The following is a 22,346-nucleotide window of genomic DNA, read 5'->3' as shown; positions in this document are numbered from 1 at the left end:
TGACATGTTATTGGTGGAAAAATCTAAAGTGACGTTGTACTAATATCCAGATTTATCTTTTCTGTATTGTTGATTTATTCAAAACAGACTTTTGATATTGATGCTTAATGAGAAATTAGCATCAAGTCACCGGAGTTAGTAGTGGGCAAAGATTTAGCTCTGTGGTTGTCCCAAGGCCATCAGCCTCATTTGGTTGACTGTTGTATGCCACTTCACAAGGTCGACTTTATGTTGACCCACCCGAGAAAGCCAAATAAAATCTCTATTGAGTTTGTTTGCATAATTGAGAGTCGGAGAGGGAAGTAAGGTTGATTGTATAGCATTAGACAATAGAATGGACATGACTGAGCATTCACATGTACTCCTACTCACCATGAACAGGTGAGGGATTTATCACCCAACAAGCCTTCTTAGAACTTTCTTAATAATTATTGTGTAGTAGCTCTCATGGTCGTAGTATGTAGGATCAGGACCCCTGGATATTTACTGAGATCATTTGTGAGGAGAAGGGTGCACGCCTTACTCAGATTATGGGAAATTGCTATATTTTTTGCCCTGCATAATCTATTCATACAAGTTTTGATTATTACGAGTTGACATTAGGAGGCTTCAGTTAATAGGATCAATTTGTCAGCAAAGAAGGGATGAGAGAGTTTAGGGCCAACTATGCTTATTCGAATGGCTTTCAAGATTTTTGCTCAACTCCATGATGGATTATTTGGCTCAATTTCGCAACGTAAAGAACAAAGATGTAAGGAGGGAGAAGGTCCCCCTAACAAATTTTCCGAAGGGGAAAATTGGTATCCGTATTGATAAGGATTTGCATGGATGGTGATCAGATACAACGCAGGATTGTGTTGATCCACTCTGGGAAAAAAAAAATCCATTGGAGTAAGTGTATCTTTAATAAACTCCTAGTGAACCTTATCATATGTTTTTTTGAGATTAGTCTTAATGACCATATAACTCTTTACGACCCTTCTTGTGTTGCATGATTGTATTGCCTTCTATGCTGATAATGTTATCCATAGTTTGCCTTCTCGCTTTAGTAATAATTTTGTAAATAGCATTGCAAAGGCTAATAGGACAAAATCACTGAAAGACGCAGCATTAAGCTTCTTGGATAGGGTGCAGAGGGTGTCATTCACTTGGTTAATCTGTAGTTGTTCCTCTAACACCCATTTTATAGATCTTTTAATACTTGGGTCCATCATATCCTAGTGTTTCTGGTAAAAAGCGACACAAAGCTCATTATGCATCGGGTTTTGAAAATGCTTATCAAATTAAAGGCGGTGATGATCTCCTCATCCTCGACAGGTTTCCTTATCTCCCAATCGCACTCAACATTGTTTTGGGGCAGGCTAGAGCTTTGATTTAGTGTGGGGATGGTAGACCTCCTCCCCCATGGAGTTTACCATAGAACGTGTGGGCTTCACAAACTAGGTTTCCTCAACATCTTTGAGACTAGTGATTCAATAAGTGCTACGTTTTACGAAAGAAGTCTTGAGATAATAAGTCTTGTTGCAATTTCCATGGGAGATTCATCTGGTGCGAGCTTCTTAGAACAAAATAATTCTTCTCTAACGAGGATATCAAAGAGTTGGGTTCTTAATTGTTGCTCAAGATGGGCTAGACGGGATCAGTCCTGATGTAAAAGGCCTTTTGGATCCCAAGGATATGAGAATAAAGTCGAGACTTGTCTGGGAAGATGTTGCAAAATGTTTGGTCGTTTAATTTTTTGGCCTTGTCCATGAAATCGGAGATAGTCATCACAGTGTCCTCATCGTTGTTTGAAGTCTTACTAATAAAATTTCTGGACTCAAGATGAGTCTCCCAGGTAGCTAAATATATGAGTGTCTAGTTTATCTTGTTAATGGACTACTCAGTTATCTAAGAAGATTTTGGTAGGATTATAGTCAGAGCAACAGCAAACTATATTAATGATAAAAGTCTAATTAAATAAAATGCGATTACTAATGTTAAGAGTAGGTTTTATGTAGACAAACTTTAGTATGCCCCCTAATCTAAGTAAATATAGGCCCCTGAAAGCCTCAACCAGTCCATATGAGTCAATGTGCGAGTGAAATTTCTTTACACGACAAAAGTAGTTGGTCGCCCCCACCACCCCCTCCCCATTGATCCTCAATAGTTGCAATATCATTAAAATCCCCAAGGAGGATCCAATGATCCATCATATTAATGGCAATAGTAGCCAATAATAGGAAAGAACTCTTCATTTAGTTTCATGTAGGCTAGCACGGCAGATGGTGGAACCCAAATGTATCTTGCAATGTAAAGACTATCACGTGACTCGGTTACTTGGAGATCAATAGAATGTATCTAAAGAACCCAAAATTCCACCAGAGAAGCCAATAGCTTTAGAGCGGACAGAACACCAATCACCCATGCTGGTTAATAATGTCATCTGCTTTGAGTCCGGATATGCAGAGTTCCAAAATAAAAATAATATTCAGCGTGTATGCTGATAGTATTATTTACAAGGACTTGAAAAAGTCTACTAGCAGCCCCTCTATTGTTCCAAGAAATAATAGTCGATGGCATAATTATAAATAAATAAGTATAACTGCATGAAAAAGAACCACATCATCATCAAATAAAGGCAAAATAAAACCAGGTGCGTGTTAGAGCAATCACACCTGTGTATGCATTTGCATGTCGGCATTAATATGACCAACAGGGACGAGAGCTAGGCTAACCGTGGAAGCCTTCGTGCTTCAAATGTAAGCGCCTGCAGCAGCGATGGGCTGGGTTAGATGTTACAACAGCCGCCCAGCATTGATGTAGTCCGTCGGGCCCCTCTGTTTCTTCTTCACCATAGCTTCAATTTGGGCCAGGAGAATTTTATTAGTTTTTAGATTGAGCCCATATCTTCTATTTTTTTCTCGCCCGTTGTGGGGTTGCTTGGCCGACAGTGTTTTCTTCAACTTTTGACATTTTACTCTTCGTTTGCTTTCGTTTTTTTCCCCTCTGTTCTCACTCCCTACGAGATCCCATAAGTCAGTGTGATAGCTTCTTCATTACCGAGCAATTTGTTGACGTCTAGGGCAGATGGGATTTCCCGATCTCCTCAATATTGTCATTCATCCTGTCTTCCTTAATATTCTCTTGCAATTTCGATTACCAAATCAGCTCCATTCCATAATTATCCCTTTTCTTTTTTGACATAGGCTATGGTTTGGGAAGGTTGGATTCTACCTTCTGGTTGACTTTCCCCTCTCATTCTTCAATTAGAAGAGCCGAGAATCTGGATCTCTTGATTCCCTCCATTCCTTGCTTTTCTGTTGCGCTGTTATTAAGGGCGTCCTCAACTTTACTTTTTTGCTGCTTCCTAATATTCTGTTCACCATGTCCGTGCGAGTTCCCTTTAATGGGCGCATGCATGTGAGATTAGACGCCTTCGCGTGCGTATCTTGGTCATTTTTGAAGTTCCCTAATCCTCCTCGAAAGAATCTTCTTTGATAGATTGGTGCTGAATTCTCGGGTTTCTTTTTTTTTTTTTTTTTTCTTTTGTACCATCATCCATGGGCTGCATTGATCTGCCTCCTTCAGTTGTCGCACCCCAGAATTCGCCGGCGTTTCATCGATCGCACCTGTACCAGAACAGGAAGGTTTTTAGTACAATTATCAGTACCATGCCCATAGAGACCACACTTGAAGCAGATCAAATGTAGTCGTCCATGTTTAGAGCGTATACGCTTCCCCAAAAGTTTCATTTCGAGTGTTCTTCGCCATGGCTTCCAAAGCTGTACCTTTTCTTCTGCTGTTAGCCAGATGGCAGGCACAAATCATTCTCCACCTCGTCATCCTCATCATCTAGTGCCTGGGGAAATGGGGCAAGCGTTGTTTCCTCCATCTCTATGTCACCTTCATTAGCATCTTGTGCTTGTGCAGACCCAGAGACTATTTTGTCTTTCCACGTTGATGCATGGTTGCTATTTTCCCCTTGCATGGGGTTTCCGCTATTGACAGGCGTAGCTGTTGCTGAATTATGACATGGTTGTTCACACTGACTGTGGATTTTCTATTTGTTAAATATGACTATTTTTTTAAAAAATATAATTTCTTTTAATTTTGAAAATTTAAGATCTGTAAATTAAATTGTTAACTAAAATTTATTCGATGATTTAAAATGTTTTCATTTTATAAACAATTGAGGATAGCTAAAAAGTAAATATAAATTACATGGAGAAAGTACCTTGAGTTATTAGCGTACACTTTTACTCTCTACAAATTTATATTCATCATATTCTAAAAGTGCGCCAAGTGCTCCGCAAACTACATGTTATCACTAAACTCTTCTGTTGTAAACCTCAAATTTTACATACAACTCAAAATTTTAGCTTATATTTTGTTCTTCTCCACCCAAAAAAAAAAATTGTATCTTGTAAATCCTAACTTTTTTATTGAGTTTGATCTTCCAGCAATAATCTGGTTTGTTAAACTACTGTGATTGTCAAATGATCTTTGACATCTTGTCCACGAAAAAATTGTTATGGTAAGTTACAAGGATACTCCGATCAATTTAAGCCCGCAAAAACCTCTCAGTGAAAAATGACCAAACTAAAATGAAATGTCCTGTCCTCTGGAGACCTGTCCGAAATAAAAGAATGCGGGTGAAACATGATTTTAGATGGGTTGAACCAGATTGCCTCAAATAAATCGTTAATTGAAAATAGGTAATTTACATATAGGCAACTGGCAGCTGCTAAATGACACACACATACTTGATCCAGCCAAAATCCCCTAGTTCAACATCTGTATACTTTGCATTTTTTCACTATATTTCTGAGTTCCCAAAGAAAATTTCCAATGCCTGTGACAGCAGAAATAGAATCAACACTATTAGGAATACATTTAAACAAGCTTCTAGGCTATAATGAGCGAAGCAGAGGTGATGAAGATCAAATAAATCACTCCATCAGCCAACACTTCAGTCTTGTCTCGTGTGCATTGAAGCAACTCCATATACTTTTTCTCAAAAACACTATGGAACTTGCCCCCAACCGGCCATGCAATCTTGTTAACTGACCTACATTAAGAATTCCACAAGTAATTAGCACGAAAATCCCAGAAGAGACAGGTAATAGTTTGATTGGAAAAATCTCCTCTCAATGTATAAAAATATCTCAAGGTTTTTTTTATCACAAAACTAGACCAAATTTTCAATTATGATAAGTGAAACAAAAAAACCCTGGTCCTGAGTTATAAAGATGTGCACCTATGGTAACTTAAGCATGCACCCATTAAAAAGGGCGAAAATTATGACAATGAAATATCCTAAAATCTATTGATGCACAATGCACAAACACGCGCATGCAATTGTGCACCTCATTTGCTTTCAAACTGGCAGAGAGTAGAACTTGCCCCACCTACAAGGAAATATTTCTTAGTAACCTTATCGGACTTAACATCTATTTTTGGTACTTCAGATAATAGATAGAAGCATAAAGTGAAACACTATAGAGCTACAAAATAGGTATTAAATTATAAGGATTGTAAGTGCAATGGAAAGGATTTTGTCCTCCATCTAGGTTGAAAATCCTAATGAGTAACTCCAAACAACTTTCAATCTCAGTTTTCCGGTAGATGCAAAACAGGTCCAGTATACTGTTTAACAAAAATTTCTTGTACAAATAAAAGGAACACATCCAACAGATAATTGTGAAAACAATAACTTGATTTGGGCTGGCACAAAATTGTGGGGATTTGGAAGAGGAATAAGTCCTCATTGATTCTTCAGAACTTTTGTTTTTCCTGAGGATAGGGTACATGCTCCTTTAGTTCTTGTTAATTTAAACTAAAATACCTATCTTCCAATTAACTAAGAGGAAGGGAGACAAATGGGCTCCTAACGAGTAGATTGCCTCTCCACAGAATCAGGGACACTGGCTTCAAGCCTTTAGCCTATGCTGAATTACTGTAACTTACGAAGGAAAGCTTAAGGATTGTGTGGATACTATGTCTTGTAAATAGATATCATGTACTCTTGTAAGTGCTCTCTTAACAGCATTTGAAAATTCTTTTCATTTTCTACTGAAGAAAAGGAAACTAGTAAGCACACATACCTTCTAATGCTTTCCTTCAATATACACTATAGCGAAAGCATGAATGCTCAGGTTGTTGGCCGTGTCATTGTGGATAAACCTCGCCCCACAGGAATAACTCCCTGAAAACCTTCTGGTTCTTCCTCTTCCAATGCAGCTGCAAATTTAAATTGGATCTTAATAAAATGGATAAAAAGGTCTATACCATGACGGAAAAGGCAGCCTGAAGGATACCCCCTTTCTCCCCCAATCCACAAACAAAATCAAAGGCATTGGGAGGATGAGAAGGGATATTGAATGCCACAAAGGGCCCAAGTAAATGTGGATCATCGGATAAGTTTCATTTAGTCCTCCACAAGAACTATTATTGATGGTTCATTAAACACTTTGCATTTTCCTGGAAAAGCTCTTTCACCAAAAGATTTTTCCTTACCGGCAGTTTCTTCTCCAGCCTGAGCCCCGGCAATCCCAATACATGAATACAAAGAATCTTCATCTACTTTTAACTGTTCATACGCAAGGTATATGTCCTCGATAGAGGCAGCTTCATAAAGTGAAGTGAGATCTTTAATGCATGATATATCCTAAAATCCACAGCCATCAGAAAAGACATAAAGATGTATTTAATGAGAGAATTATCATAGGAAAGTAAAAAGTTAAATTGAAGAAACTGTAAGGAAAATAAAATTACCTTCCTTGGAACAGAAACAGCTTGCAAGTGAGCTAACAAACCAAGCCAATAGGCATTTGACTTAATTTCAGCCTCGTGCCTCATAAGAAGGGTCCGCTTTGCCTGTGGATCATAAAACATGAGGGAGGAAGATCATTCCAAGAACAAGCACAAGGTAGGCAAATTAACTTTGAACAATCCTAGCATAAAGAATATTCAGATAATTGTTTAAACTAACCCTGTCTAACTCCCTTTGGGCGATCTTGTTGCTATGCAAACCTCTAAGAACGTTCTTGCAAGCATCAACAGCTTTATACACCTGGATGTTCATTAGACACAAAGCTGGTGAAAAAAGTAAGAAATTATAAGGCATACTGAATGTTGATAAGTGGAGATTGGATGCACCTTGCCTGGAGTGGATGTCACAGATATGACATACCATCCAAAATTGAGCCTATCGAACAAGTTTAATTCGAATGACACATCATATGTTAGTCCAAGAGAGTCTCTGACTGTTGTAAAAAGCCTGCCAATAAAGGAAATTTCTTAGTTGCAGGCCAAATAGACCTAAGACATTTGTAAATACAAGATACTAACTGGAAATGAGAATATATATAGTCAGAGCAGAAAAACAGTATAGTTTCAAGACTCTGATTTCAAAAAAAAATAAAATGAAATAAAGGCGCTAATAAATTTATAATAAAAGATAATAGTTGGTTCTTATTATTCTCTGGTCAAATTGATTGAATCATCACATGGTGCAAAGCATTGAATGATGCAGAAACAACTAACCATAAAGGAATGGGCACCTAAGGAACATATTTACCTGCCAAAAAAGCTAGGAAAGTGCAGTTAAGCGGGCAGAATTACCTAGAATTTATGATCTCAGCTAGCAGCCCCATAGTAACACCAAAGAAAAGCGGGTGAGCCCGAAGTTTTCTTGGAAGATTCTTCTCAACACTGTTTCTCTCCATCAGCAGATCACCGGACTTTGATTGTGCATCTGAAAGCCATATCCCACCAATGAGTTGCAGCCAGCAACTAGACTTCATAAGTCTTAACTGGATAGTACTTAAGTTTGCAGCTACCAACTAGACTCCAATTTCACGAGAAAAGTTCAACAACCGACATCCAGAAACAGTATTCTTTAGATAAATGAATTTAATGTTCCAATAAAAAAAGGTGGAATTAATGTCAGTTCATGTATTCTACCTGAATGCCAATCATTTGACCCATAAGCAGCTAGCAACTAGAGTTCAAATCTCAAAACAATGATTCAAGAACCAACTTCTAAAAGCAAAATTTGGTAAAGAAGTGGAACAATGCTATTTATGCCTTCTAAACAATCACCAATCATTGGAAAGCAGCTTATTTCAATTTAGATCAATATTGGCAGAAACAAAGCTTTACTGAAAATCAAGTTATGATCCTAAAGTCAATCAAACACCCAGCAAATCTATACATGTTAAACAAGGGAAGCACCCGTTTTGTAGTCCCCTTTCATAGACCTGTAACAAAGACAGTAACAGGTATAATCCCTTTCATAGACTATCACAAAGAAACTTACCATCACTTGTGGAATTATCACCAGTTGACTCAAATAGATCTCTACCATCAACTGTAAAACCCCAGCGATTGGGTGCAGGACCTGCAATGTATGCACACGCTCTCTCATCGGTGTCCTTCAAGAATACCTGTTTGGAGCAGATAAATCAGTGCACAACCAGTTGATGCACGAAACTAAAACCACCCAACATTACCTTCAGACATTTAACAAAACTAGGCAAAAAGAAGAACATGAAAAAGAAAAGCCCACTCTTCAGACACACTTCAGAGTGGATTCACAGAAGGCTATCAAAAGTTTGCAACAGGAAATCCAGCTTCCCTTACTTGTTGAAACTGCAGTTCAGATGGTGATGGCCGAAATATAATTGGGTTCAATTCCTGCTCTTTATCAGAATCTCTTTCTGCTCTTACTGTTCCTAGGTAATCAAGAATGCAAGATTCAATCTCCTCATTTGAGAAGTCTCCTACAATGCTTACCTAAAGGCCAAAAAACATGGAACTTTTAACTGACAAGAAATGTCATGTCTTGATGAAACATTCACTAGATTCTGATTAACACTCACCTCCATGTTATCACCTACAAACTGATTCATTACTGCATCCCTTACAGATTTAAGAGTTAAACTCTGTAATGATTTTGGTGTAGGTTCTACAAACCGTTCATCTCCATTCAGCATTGCTAACATGAGTTTGTAAGCAGTTGATCGTTCCAAACTCTTTGGAATTGACCTGTAATATGACATATATAGTTGTCTTGCTCGATCAAATGCATCATCCAGCCAGACACTATGCTGCAAGTCAGAAGTTACCATTATTCAATCAGTGGTAAAAATCAAAAGTAAAAATGCTGTAATTTCTAAAAGATTACACATTAAATACTGTCAACCATATGGATTAATGACCTATATTTCTTTTTTGAAATAAGGATTAGGGAACTACATATCAAAAGGTCAATGTTAACATGTTGTATACATTGTGACTGACATTACCTCAAGCACCATATGAAGTAACTGGAAAGCTGCACGCATGCCATTGTCTCTGAGAGTAAAACGAAATTCCATTGCAATGAACTCCTCTGTGGACTCCAGCGAGCAATTTATCAGGTGATTTACGCAAAAAAGTTCCACCTGGATAAACAAATTGAACATGTGAGACATGACTAGCACATCTACGAAATCAAATGGGGAGAAGCTATAGGGTAGGTCACAAGGTTTTATGCTCATAAACCCATTCTTGCTGGAAAGCTATACCGCACTTAGATGACAAAATAAAACAGAAAGGGAAATAGCAAGAGGTGGAAGCATATTTTGCTAGTTGTCTAATAGTTTTTATAACTATACAACCATAGCACTAACCTTCCAGTTCTTTTACTAAGAAAATACTGTCATTTTACGAATCAACAACAGCCAATTTAGTTTGCAAAGTCAGGTCAAATAAGACCAGATTCATTAAGTTGCTACTTTTAATCCTATCCTGATGTTTGGTTTGTTTAAGAAACCTGATTATGGTAATCTCTTCCACTTCTAATCCAGCAAATTTATCCCGTAGGAACTAGGTTTAACTTAGTCTGGTACATTAGCAAATTTTCACTCTCAGACCAAGTTGCCCTTATGTAACCAAAAACTACCTTAAAACTAATAGAAAAAAAGCTATTTTATACAAAAATATATTTTCAAAATCAGTAAATGGAAAATAATTTAAAAAAGTATAATCTATCCAAAATACAAGGATATGTAGAAATTATTTGAAAAGTATAGAGATCTTTTTTGTAAAAGACCAAAGAGATAAAATCTCGAGGCTAGTTATTTCAGGAAGAAAAAAAAAAAAGTCCAAAGGCTAGGAAAGAGGTTCGAATTTGTGTTAGCTTCTGAGCCCCAGAAGCCACCTCAATTGCACTGCAGTTTTTTCTCTAATGCTGTTTGCAAAACCATCTGTTTGAGGGCTTATGCCTGCAATGCAGTCCCTTCTCCTTAAAACTTGAGATAAGACTAATACTTGTAGATTTACTCTGTATTAAACTTGTTGTGCTCATGCATCCAATATTATGATTCAGAACATATTAAACTTCTTAAACTCATGCATTAAATATTATGATTCAGAAACTATATATACTGCACTACACTTTTATTTAAAAGAAAATGATTCAGAAACTATATATATAGAGAAAAAAGGATGATTACTCATTGATCCTGCACGGTTAGTGTTTTCTTTAATTGAGAACTGGGGTATGTTAGTCATGTATCCTGTATCTCATCCTATAAATCTATTAGCCAAACTATTTCAGAGATTATTGTTAATCCAGCCTCACAATAATGCTAAACTGCTAACTGACTACCACCTTACCCGATTCAGGAATCAGACCGCAGTAAGAATCATTCTTAGTAAGTCAACATAGGAAAGAAATTTTCTGTCAATAGAAACCTATAAAAAGATTTCTCTTTCTTTTGTTTTCGGAACTTCTGACGAAACAAAACATTTTCTTCAAATATTGTGTTGGGGCATCCACAATTAAAAAAATAAAAATAAAAATAAAGAAAACCTACCTGCTCTCTTGAAAAGTTTCCAACACGACCACCTTCACTAAGAGTTCGAACACCAACGACAACAGCTCCTCCTGAGTCTGAATTTTCTGCTGCTCGTCCACCACCAACTATAAGCCGCATAACACCTCCCCGGGCTTCGTTCTTACTGACCTGCAGAAAATCCAGGGTAAGAATGGTGAAGGCATAATTAAACATCATCAAACACATCCCTACTAAGGTGAGAAAAATAGGAGGTTGGAACCAAACATTCCTACTAAATATGAAGCTACTAATATTATCAAACTATCAATCTCAAAACACAAACTGCCCCTTGGTTAGTTAGTTAGTATTTCAACCTCTCTGCAAGAGGGTTTGGGTTTGAGGTCCAGACTATTCACCTCTGGTAATGGGCATGAAGCAGAAAAAAGACACTGTCAATCTTAACGATTGAAATGAAACTGACCAAGTTAGCAATGACCATTCCAAGTGCAAATTTAGTTAGAACTCACACCTCATGTAATGATAATGGTCAACAATAAAGCATCAGATAGTACACCACTCTTATCTCAAAAAAAAAAAAATCAGATAGTATACCACTCTCATCTCAAAAAAAAAAAAATCAGATAGGATACCACTCTAACTTGTTCTCTTATAGATTTACAGTAACAACAAGACAAAAGTTGTGACTTTCTCTATTAACTTAAAATTTTGAAAGAATTGGAACCCCAAATAAAAATATCCCTAGTCAAAACCTTGAAAATATCACACATCAGTTGTTTCTGTGTCCACTTGCACTTTCTTGGATTTTAACATAAATAAACTCTCCACTAATCTTCATAATGATAAAAATGAAAACCTTTCTGTTGCAGACACATCCATGAAAAATAAAACAAAAGAGTGCACAAGTCTAACCATCTTACATATTTCAGAATGATGCAAAACGAGAACTCTAACATCTACATGCTTATAGGAGGAAAACAAAAGCAGAAAAACCTTAACATTAAACAATAGGCTCATTATGAGTCTTTCTTTTTTTTTCTTTTTTGAAATAAAAGTGTGAAATCGTATTGATGCAAGAGTGTCAACAGGACACAACCCATTTATGATGTATTTACAAGTAGATTAAACTACTGACAACAAACGTTAATTCTTCCTCTTAGAAACTTCTGAACATGTACATTGACACATAAAATAACCCAAATCCAGTAACAGGATCAAAGAGCAAAATCCATAAAGCATAACTTATATTTGCAGGTATTCCATCAGAAAGGCAAAACTGGGACCGTCTCAGAAAGTGTACTCATACACAAAATAACCCAAATCCAGTAACAGAATCAACGAGCAAAATCTATATAGTGTACCTTATAATTTACAGGTATTCCATTAGAAAGGCGACACTGGACAATCCCAGTTTCCTTATCATGCAGTTTTGTGACATCTAATTCCGGAACTACAGGAACAAAAGATGGGCTACGCTGCAACCTTAACTCGTGCAATTGTGAGGGAGAAATTAACTCTTTTGGCACCTCAAGCTACAAAACAAAAGGAAAAGACAAATGAAAAAAAAATCTATACTCAATAAATGATTTACAAAGATATATTAGACAATTAAATTAAACTGAACTTCCAAAAGAGCTAGACCTCTGGTTCTGCCTCAATGGGTTCCTGCAATCCTGATTTCATAGCCATGGTAATTTCCTCGGGGGCTATGTTGAATTCAGTTTCACCAATTCCATCAACATGTACTTTTTTTGGTACACATGCAACAATTGCGGCAGGAAGAGGCGCAGTGGGTTTCCCAAAATCTGAGACAAATTCTAACACCTTAGCACCAATTGAATTGACCTGCACATAGAATAATTTTATATGATGAAGTGCTTGAAAGAAAAAAGTAGGCAAAAAGTATTGAACATAAGAAAAACTTCAACAAACATATTTCAGATAACATATGTTAATATATTGAACTGATAGCATATAATTAGTTTTTTGATAGAAGAAGAAATATTATTGAATGGAAGGGAAAGAAGAATACAACCAAGGAGGACATCCTCCGCGACCTAGAAAGTAAAAGAAAGCAAACAATACAAAAAACTAGATCCTAGAAATAAAACTTCCCAATTATGATATAGATCAGAGATGCTAATAGTAGGAAATGACCATGGGCCTTAATCCACAATGTAGCCAAAAAAGGTGGTGGAAAGGGTCATCTGGAATTAAAGACCGAGAATTCCTTGCGAGCCAAATGCCCCAAAGGCCAGCAAAGAGCGCTCCTTACAAGAGGGCCTTAGCCCGTGTTTGCAGTCCCTCCCCATTGTAAAAACAGTTTAGGAACATGAACACCTGAGGATTACCCAACTTAAACCAAAAGCCTTCACCAAATTTGTCCAGAACCTCCAAGATGTATTGCAGTACAAGAACAGATGTTAGTGCGTCTCTCCTCCTGCAAAACACATCACACATGTATCTAGAGACAAGGCACGATTAGCTCCGCGGGCTTGAAGTATCTCATTGGTATTTAGCCTCCGAAAAATGGCAGTCCAAGTGAACACCTTGACTTCGGGAGGAACAAGAGATTTCCAGAACTTGTTGGCCTTCAATATTGGGTTTTCATTAGGTTTGAAAATGAGATGCTCAAGAGAGGATTTGCAAGTAAATGTTCCTAAAGGTTCCAAGGTCCATACCCCTTAGTCTAAATGGGCGTTTCACTTCAAAAGATTCAGAAAGTTTACCATGTCAGAATCCTCCCTATCAGAAAGGTTATGGCTGAAGTGGGAGTTCCAATTAATACTTAATTGTCAAAGTTGAACTCTGAGACAGGAGTATCATGTCTAAGGGCCATATTGAATAAGTGTGGGAACTGTGTGGCTAACGGCTGATTCCCCACCTGAGTATCTTCACAGAATTTGGCTCTGCAGCCATCTCCCAGACAGATACGAGTGAAGGAGCCAAAGGATGTGTAAGCTTGGGAAATGGCTTCTGAGGACTTCGATGAAAGGTGGTTGTATAAGTAATGGCATCCCATCCATTACTCCCGCTCCCATAGATGCTTATGATCTCCTTATGCCATAGGGAGTTTGGTTCCTAAGGAAAGCGCCACAGTCACTTGGTCAATAATTTTTTTTTTTTTTTTTAATTAACCACTTAGCCAATAATGATATGTTCTTGGATATGAGATTTCCTAAATCTAATCCACCTGAACATCTAGGTAAGCAACATGTATCCCAATTTACCTAGTGGTCCCTCTTGTCCTCCCCAACCCCGGTCCAAAGAAAATTCCTCATATGACTCTCTAATCTCCCAGCCACTCCAATCAGAATTCTAAAAAATGGGACAAAAAAATAAAATGGCACACTGGAGAGGCGAAACTGGATCGAGGTGACTCTCCCCCGAGTGAGAAAAGCCCCCCTTTCTAAACTCTCTAGGCACTTAGCCAGTTTCCTATCAACCTTCTCCCAAAATTCCTGGCTATTAGGATTGCCCCCCTAAAGGTACTCCAAGATAGGTCATGGGCGAGATCTAACCTGGTACATCTGATAGACCTTACTAGGTAGTTCAGATCCTCTCCCACCGAATTCACCCCAGCTAAGCCACTTTTAGCCAATTATAGCATATACTTTGCATAATTAAAAAAAGAAAAAAATTCCAAATATTACGGATAATTAGTTTTTGATGCAAATATACAAGGTTGTGTACGCACATATTTTTATGAAAGTTCATGAACACAGATGTCAAAGTAAACAAGTGACCACTAAAAAACAGAGCTACATAACACTGGTTCAAGAAACAGGAAAGTTGGGAAAGAGAATTTTTGGGAACATAAGTTACTTCTTCAAGTGCAACTGTTCCAGCAACAGCAACCAAACTCTCGTGTCCCTGTCTTTGGTCCATAACTGTATGGCCCAATGCATCACTCTCCATAATAAAATCCAAGTTATCAACCGATGATACATTATCAATCATTGCTGCAAGATGTTCGCTATCTTTCAAAAGGGCATCCATGTAGCGAGTCAATTCACCCTTGGTAACACCAAACTCTTTCAGCCTCCGAACCTGCACCCAGAAGAAACTATCAGACCCTGGAAAAAATATAAAAAAGAAACACAGAGAGAGTCAGGTCATCATCAGCAAGAGAAGGGCGGAGAAAAAAGGTCGCTTTTCAATGATTTCCAATTAACTCCGTCCTATTGAAGGGGAAAAAAAAGACAGCAACTACCTTTGCAGCTACCATATGTCTTTTGAAATACAGCTACCATATATTGGGTTTCAATTCTTTGATAAAGTCACCATATGAGCAGCAAACAAAAAGGATAAACAAAGATAACAACAAAAAGTGTCTTTGTTATGATCCCCATTTTATGATCTAGTTTTGAGCTTGAAAAGTGCAAAATCAGATAGAAGGCTAGAGCATCAAGATGTTTTTCTTCCTTTATGACCAACGATTGAAAGTAGAAAGGGGATTGAATCTTTGAGAGAACGCAACAATAACTTGAAATTTAGAGGAAAAAAACATTTTTCCGAGCACTTCTCTTCTTAATTTTTCATTCCTAAACATCCATAAACACATATAATTATAAGGGGAAATAAAACTACCACTATATAACCAGTCACAATAAAACTACCTATTACACAAACAATAACCACCTAAAGATGCAAATACTGGGAACTAAAACAGAAAATGGAAAACTGAAGTAAATGTTCTGAAAAACTTAAAGTTAACTTGCTAGCACTGTTGACATGGACTTGAGTCATTTAAGAGTCTAACAGCATTCCTTTAATCCCATTCCATCTAGAGTAAGGTAATAAATCTGACAAGACCAATATTGTTAAACCACTTAAAGAACAATATAAATTACATATATGATATTAAGGGAAACAGAAAAAAGTATAAACCTCTTGAACAGCAACTTTGATTGCATTTTGCCAATTCTTGGGCTCAGCAGTGACTGTGAGAGTTGTAACAGTGCAACCTTCTCTTCCAGAATCGCTATGATCCAATTCAACTGAGGTAAATGGCGGATTTGAACTCTGAAAATTCTTTGAGTTAGTCAAAATCTCAAAGGAATATATGTCTTTCAAGTGAAAAAAAAAAAAAAATTAGTTATGCATTCCCATAAAATACTATCAAGTATCTATCATTGTTGACTTCTCAAACTTCTAGATCATTTTGAAGGGTACTTCATTTATCATCAAGACTGAGAAAAAGTGCAGCAGATTTTCATTTTTTTTATGAAAGAAGAAATGTTATTAACGAGAAGAAAGAAATAGTAAAGAGAGGTGGATAAGAGATCATCCTACAACACCAAGAAGTAACAAATAAAAAGAAAAAACTCCTTAAGTACAAAATGAATAGAAGTTCAATCCCCTTGCATAAATTAGATCTAAGTGCAAAAGGCAAGAATTTGATTATAAATTCAGGTGAAACCATAAGTGTTATCCAAAAGAAAGGCAACCTTCTAGCTTGGCTCAAGATACATGTTGGGCCACTTATTAAAAATTGATTGTGGGAGACTACGGAAAAGTAGCCAACAATTGTTTCTTCTTTCATGCACAATGAAGCCTGAAAATCATACAAATATTAATAACAACAGACCTTGTATCTTGTATTAATCCGGAAATGCAAAGCAGACAGAAATATTCTCTTCATCAAAACATTTCGCAGATCACCATATGTTTGAACCTTGTTAACTGGAATCTGAAGAAAAAATCAAAATAGAACATTTACATTAAAATAATCATCAAACTCATTGTGTTCAGTATTGAACAAATGCATACGAAAGACAACAAAATGAATAATATATGGACATATTGAACTAAATTCTCTGTTGTGTGCACTTAAATCATGATCAACTCTGCAGAAATAATGAGCTCAACCACTTGCCACAAGGCATTTATATCAAAAGTAAGACACAGTAACTGAAAATTTTAATCTTTTCAATCAAACTAAAACTCAAAAAACAAGTTGAGGACTCTGGAAACTATATTCTCAAAATAGCACCATATGGCACTAGAAGAGAAACCACAACTTCTATGAATCCGGAGGAGGAATAAAAATTTTACATGTTAGACAAAATTAAACATGCCAGATGCAGGCATCATGAGACATGCAAAAAATAGCAAAAGAACAAATATTCATCATGAGAAAAGATCTTGCCAGGCACATCGAGGAAAAAAAAAAGAAAGAAAACTTCTCTAAAAGCCCTTTTAATCTTTAACATGGCATAGAATTTAATAATTTAAAAAAAAATACATCTCGACCTTGCAAAACATATTAATTGAGAAATTCTGAAGCAACTCGTGCTGAAATATCTGTGGAGGCTTCATATCTGCACTACTTCCAGGAAGAGACCAATTGTGTTTTACAGGAGGGCGAACTGCATGCCTTTCCCGTTTAGAGACTTTTGATTGATCTGCAGAATTTGATCTTTCATGAGCCAAGTTTCCCGCCAATCCAGCTGAGAGCTTAGGAACAAGAAAACCAGCCATGGCACCAAATGTACTAGGAGCAGAAGTGGGTAAAGGAGCTGTCTCATTTTCAAGGCCAGTCTGCCCAAAGACAGCCTGCAGAGAGACAACTGATAAATCAAGATGGTGATTCTTGAATTCATAAATTTCCTCATAATGACCAACAAAGTGACATTTATAATAATACTTATAATTAGTGGCATACTTCAATCTGGTAAACAGTCTTTGAAATATTGTCAATATCCCCCACAATATACAAGGTTGCATTTGCTGGGAAGTACCAGCGCTCATGGAATTTCCTTATCTTATCTGCATCCCACTTCTTAATCTGTTCCTCCAGTCCTATCGGGAACCTTTTGCTCAGCTTGTTTTCAGAATGCAGATGTTGTAACAACTGTGCTCAAAAGAAAATCATATAAACATTTTGCATAAAATGAAAATACTGACCAGCCTACCAAAATACTATACATGTTTCCACCTGGCAATCAACACGATACTCAATTGTGTTCATCATCTGCAGTTCTGAAAGTATAGCACGTCGTTCTTTCTCAACTCGAGAAGAAAGGAATTTTGGGTGGAAAGCTATCTGTATGCATGAAAGAATAATAAATATTTGATACACTAGATGAACGACAGTCAAGAAAATGCATCCATGAAACATGCCATAACAGAAGCTAACAGCCGTGCCTTGAAAAGCGAGAATAAAATAGAAAGAAAAAAAAAAGGTAAGTGGTATAGATTTTTTTAAAATTTAAAAGTATACCAAGTATATCAAATCGGCGGCATCAAGAGGATACCACCAATGTACAAAATTATTTACAAATCAGTAAAAATATCTATAAAATTCCCAAAATCTTCAATACTGTAAATATGATATCCTAAAACCAAAAAACCCAAATAGTGTAACCACTTGTCCCTTTTTTGGCGAACTCCTCTTCTATCCCTTAAAAGTTCTACTATTCATCTCTTTCCAAACCATCCAAAATATAGTAACCAGAATAAGACTTACAATTTTCCTCCCCTTACTGATTCCTTCCCAAGCCCAAAATCTCATCTCTAACTGACCTGCAATAACCCACCTGATCCCCAACAAGCCTTAAACCATAGTCCATTACCTATACACCACCAGGCACCATAATAGAATATGATTACAAGACTTAGCTTCTTTCTCAGACAGAAAGCATTCATTTACCATAGTTTTTCCCCTTCTCATCAGTTTATCAATGGTCAATATACACTCTTTTCCAGTCTCCCATACAAAGAACGCAAGTGATATAGATATTACCCAGTACCAAAGGATTCTCTTTTGAAAGGGACAAAAGAATCAACTACATACAAACTCTATGATACGCACCTCGTTCAAGGCATCAAGCACAGGGGGAAGTAAATCCTCATCAGAATCCTGGCAGGAACCATTCAATTCACTATAAGTATATAACTAATATCTTATTGCAATTCAATCAATATACTAAGATAAATGCATTAATCAATTAATTACACAAAGGATGCAGGAGTTGCTTTGCCAATAGCTTGATGCTGACAAGACCTCTATGTAGATAAAATGAATAATACTGTATCATTTTCAAGGATTCCTTCCTTGGCCCAATTAAAAATTGAGACTTTATGCCGAAACAAAATCAGATGAAAAGACAAAGGAAGAATGACTACAATTAAAACAACGTGAACTTGATGCTGTAATTGTGATATAATAAATAAGCACATAACTAGAATTAAAACAACATGAACGTGATGCTGTAATTGCAAACCTTTGAACTAGTTGGGGAATGGATGTGAAAAACTGTGTGATGAAAATCAGTGTAGGCATTAGAACGGGCACCGGTCCCAAGAAGTTTTTCACGTTTCTTGCTTCCAAGGAATGCAACATGTTCAATCATATGCGCAATTCCTTGCTCATCCTCTTCCTCATCAATAGATCCTACATGAACTTCCATGTGCGCTTCAAATCTGAAAAGTTAAAGAAAATGATAAAGTGCAATGATATGAGAGAGAGACAGAGAGAAAAGGACTCAAGTATCAGATACTATGAACTAATAAAAAATAAAATATATATGCTTCATTGGTAAGTCCATCAGCTGAATTCTCTCACAGTTAAAATAAATTATGTTCTACTCAATCTGTCAATGTCATCAAAGGCCTGATGTCACTTTGCTCAAAGGGAATACTGGCATCTTATAAATAAAACTAATACCAGATGGGATCTCAAATAGGAAATGTGAAAACTCAAAAATTAGAATTAGTTTTTCATGTCTTGTATAATTCAACAATGAAGGAATTGAAGCGAACAGCCAAGATTGTGCTAACAACATTTTCCATTGGGTCATTTACAATTATATGAGGTAGAGCAAGATTTTTGAAACTAAATGATGGATGAAATTTGTGACAAATCTGGATATTTGTACAATGTTGCTTGCACCAAAATGTTAAACTCTCCTCCCTGCTAAAATGCCATGTTACATTTATTTTGCAGCTTTCTGAATTATCAGTCTCTTTGATTTATTGGTTCAAACAACTGAAAGACAAAACTACTAAATGATCTTGCAAAATTCCATTTGTTTGTGATATTTGAAGAATATAAGCACAAAGTAAACTAGAGCAGGAGTATGTATTACACAACAATTTCAAAAGTCAGTTGTCCTATGCAGACAGTCGTGTATGAATTAATCCTCTTTATCTATCTTCATGCAAATCCAATCACTTCTGACTGGGAAAATGCCATCTCTAATAAATACATCAATCCTATAAATATTATGTGGATGAGGAATACCTGTTTGGTGGAACTTTATTTGGCAAAATAAGATAACGAAGCCCATTATTCAACTGTCCTCTATGCAATTTCGGGTGAGAAGGAAGTTTGGAATTCAGAAAAGCCTCTAACTCTATTTTATCGAATTGAGGATATAATATATCCAAATCTTGTCTATCAACAACTCCATCTGGCCACGTTGTACTTGCTGCATGTGGCTCATCTGGACCAACTGTTGCACAGGGAGCATGAGTCCGCTTTGCCTGACAATTATGCAAACTACAAATCAACCCAAATAAATAAACGCACTGGAAGTTTGGAACTTGGGTGCATGCAGCCCTTTTCATTAATGCGCAAGAACTTGGGGTTGATTACTCACAGAAGCAATGTCAGACTTCGACAAAGCAAAAGTAGTTTTGTCCATAAATGCTCTTGGTGCTGATCTTTTAATTCCAGGACGACTTCTACCATTGTTAAGGGAGCAAGAAATGCACTCATACCGTTGGGGAAAAGGTGTCTTGGAAGCTCGCCCTTCAAAAGTGGAAGTATGTCGTCTCCGGGTATCGCTTCTCCTCCTATGTGTCCCACGCAAATCATCTCTAATTTCTTGGTGCCACCTTCATCCAAGAAGTCCACAAAAAGAAGGGCAATAAAAAGGAAATCAGCCAAAAAGACATCAATTATAACTCTCAGCCAGTGATACAACTTCCACTACAAAAAAAAAAAACAAATCCTCGGGTAGTTTAAGAACACACACACACATATATATATATATATATATGCATATATACGTGCGTACATGTTTAGGGAGAACGGTGCATGATAGCAGGAATTATGCAAAATAGATTGCAGAAGCCATTTCAAAAATAGAGATGGGATAAGAGAATTAGAATAAGCTCCCGGGATTCTTATAGCAACCATGAAGGAAGAGGAGAAGTAAAGGATTCTGATACTGGATTGATCAAGTATATGAACGATACAAACATACAGATGTATATATGCACAGGTGGAAAGTTTCAGCAGATAAATTTTTTTTTTTTTTCTATTCAGTGGTATAATGAAGAATTAAAGAATACCCGGCGCAGTTAGAGAAAAGCAGAGACTGAGTTTTGGCATGCAATCTGGTCAAAGGACTGGCAAACGAGAGACAGGCGCGGGGCACCGCCGGAGTAACAACCCTAACTCTGCCTCTCGCTCCTCTTCTAGAATTGCAGGTATAATCTGGTGTATTTGAAATCGAAGGAATTTGAGGGAGCCTCACGGCTGCTGCAATGGAGCTGGACGACGTGGCCATTGCCTCTCTGGCTCCTATCCCCTAGCTTTTTTAACCGCAAACTGGCAAGCCGCGAGAGAGAAAGACAAAGATAGAGAGAGACTCTCTCTTTCTGCTTCCACAATCAACTAGTATTATTTTTCCTTGGGTGAAACCAAAATTAATGGAAAAAGCAAAATGAAAAACGCCTCTCTTCCGTGGGTTATTGGGGAGGATATTTTCACATGACAAAGTCTAGTTCTGGGATTTTGGCCAATCAAGGTGTTTTTCGTCCTTTTATTTTCTGAAAATTTTTAATTTATTAAATTTATTTGTGAAAAATACTAAATATGTGACCTTGGGATATATTAACGTCAATATAGTGATGATAATAATTTTTGTTTTATAAAAGTTGGTGATATGATGTTTTCAATTTATGATGTTTGCATAGAAAACCAGTGAAGAATTATAGAGGAAAATAAAAAAAATATATATATATATTCAAAAAATATATGCTAAAGCACTTGCACCGTTTTCAATAATTTATGTTCAAATATAAAAACATATTTTAAAATTTTTTCAAATAAATTCTACTATCAATAATTTTCAACACTATTTAATAAATATTCATATAGCACGCTAATACTTTTAAACATGTATTTTTACTTTTCAATTATCACTTATAAAGATATGGATGAAGATAAAATAAATATAAAATGGTACGTAACTTGTTTAACAGTACAATAACTTTCTCTAACAGTATCTGGTATCACTAACGAAATACATGACATAGATAAGTCACATTATAATATTTTTAAATTTGTTGACAAACACATTCATATCAACACCCATGTGTATGTCATGACACAAATTTTTTTTTTTTAATCCCTTTTTACTCTACAAATTAGCATCTTTTACCATATTTCACTTTCTATTATTCTTATCACATGCAGTTCTTCTCGTGCTGTTTAGAGAGATAAAAGAAAATTAAAGAAAAAATAATGATGGTTGATGTAATACCGGGACCCGAAATTCTAATATTAAT

The 22,346-nt window shown here is 36.5% G+C and overlaps 1 protein-coding gene across 2 annotated transcripts; it reads right to left on the bottom strand.

The window, feature by feature from the left end:
* Positions 1-4,666: 4,666 nt before the first annotated feature.
* LOC110816750 (Insulinase (Peptidase family M16) family protein) lies at positions 4,667-21,509 on the bottom strand. 2 transcript variants are annotated; one of them, XM_088222200.1, is made up of 25 exons: positions 21,126-21,509; positions 20,429-20,666; positions 20,071-20,312; positions 19,052-19,250; positions 18,640-18,687; positions 17,764-17,871; positions 17,491-17,679; positions 17,079-17,381; positions 16,414-16,515; positions 15,714-15,848; positions 14,649-14,873; positions 12,465-12,668; positions 12,185-12,355; positions 10,845-10,994; positions 9,291-9,428; positions 8,865-9,092; positions 8,626-8,778; positions 8,303-8,429; positions 7,606-7,738; positions 7,141-7,261; positions 6,974-7,054; positions 6,757-6,858; positions 6,499-6,649; positions 6,087-6,222; positions 4,667-5,045 (listed from the first exon to the last, which is right to left on the bottom strand). In XM_088222200.1, the coding sequence occupies exons 1-24, from the start codon at positions 21,341-21,343 to the stop codon at positions 6,134-6,136; spliced, it is 3,855 nt and encodes a 1,284-aa protein (XP_088078326.1). In that variant the 5' UTR covers positions 21,344-21,509; the 3' UTR covers positions 4,667-5,045; positions 6,087-6,133. The 2 variants fall into 2 exon arrangements, with proteins under 2 accessions (XP_088078326.1, XP_088078318.1); XM_088222192.1 differs by having other exon boundaries at positions 4,667-5,050; positions 21,126-21,508.
* Between the last annotated feature and the right edge of the window lie 837 nt (positions 21,510-22,346).

The sequence above is a fragment of the Carica papaya genome, chromosome 1 (assembly GCF_054855325.1).
Source record: "Carica papaya isolate Zhongbai chromosome 1, ASM5485532v1, whole genome shotgun sequence".
In the NCBI taxonomy this organism is placed as follows: domain Eukaryota; kingdom Viridiplantae; phylum Streptophyta; class Magnoliopsida; order Brassicales; family Caricaceae; genus Carica; species Carica papaya.
This window is presented reverse-complemented; position numbering and strand designations above follow the sequence as displayed.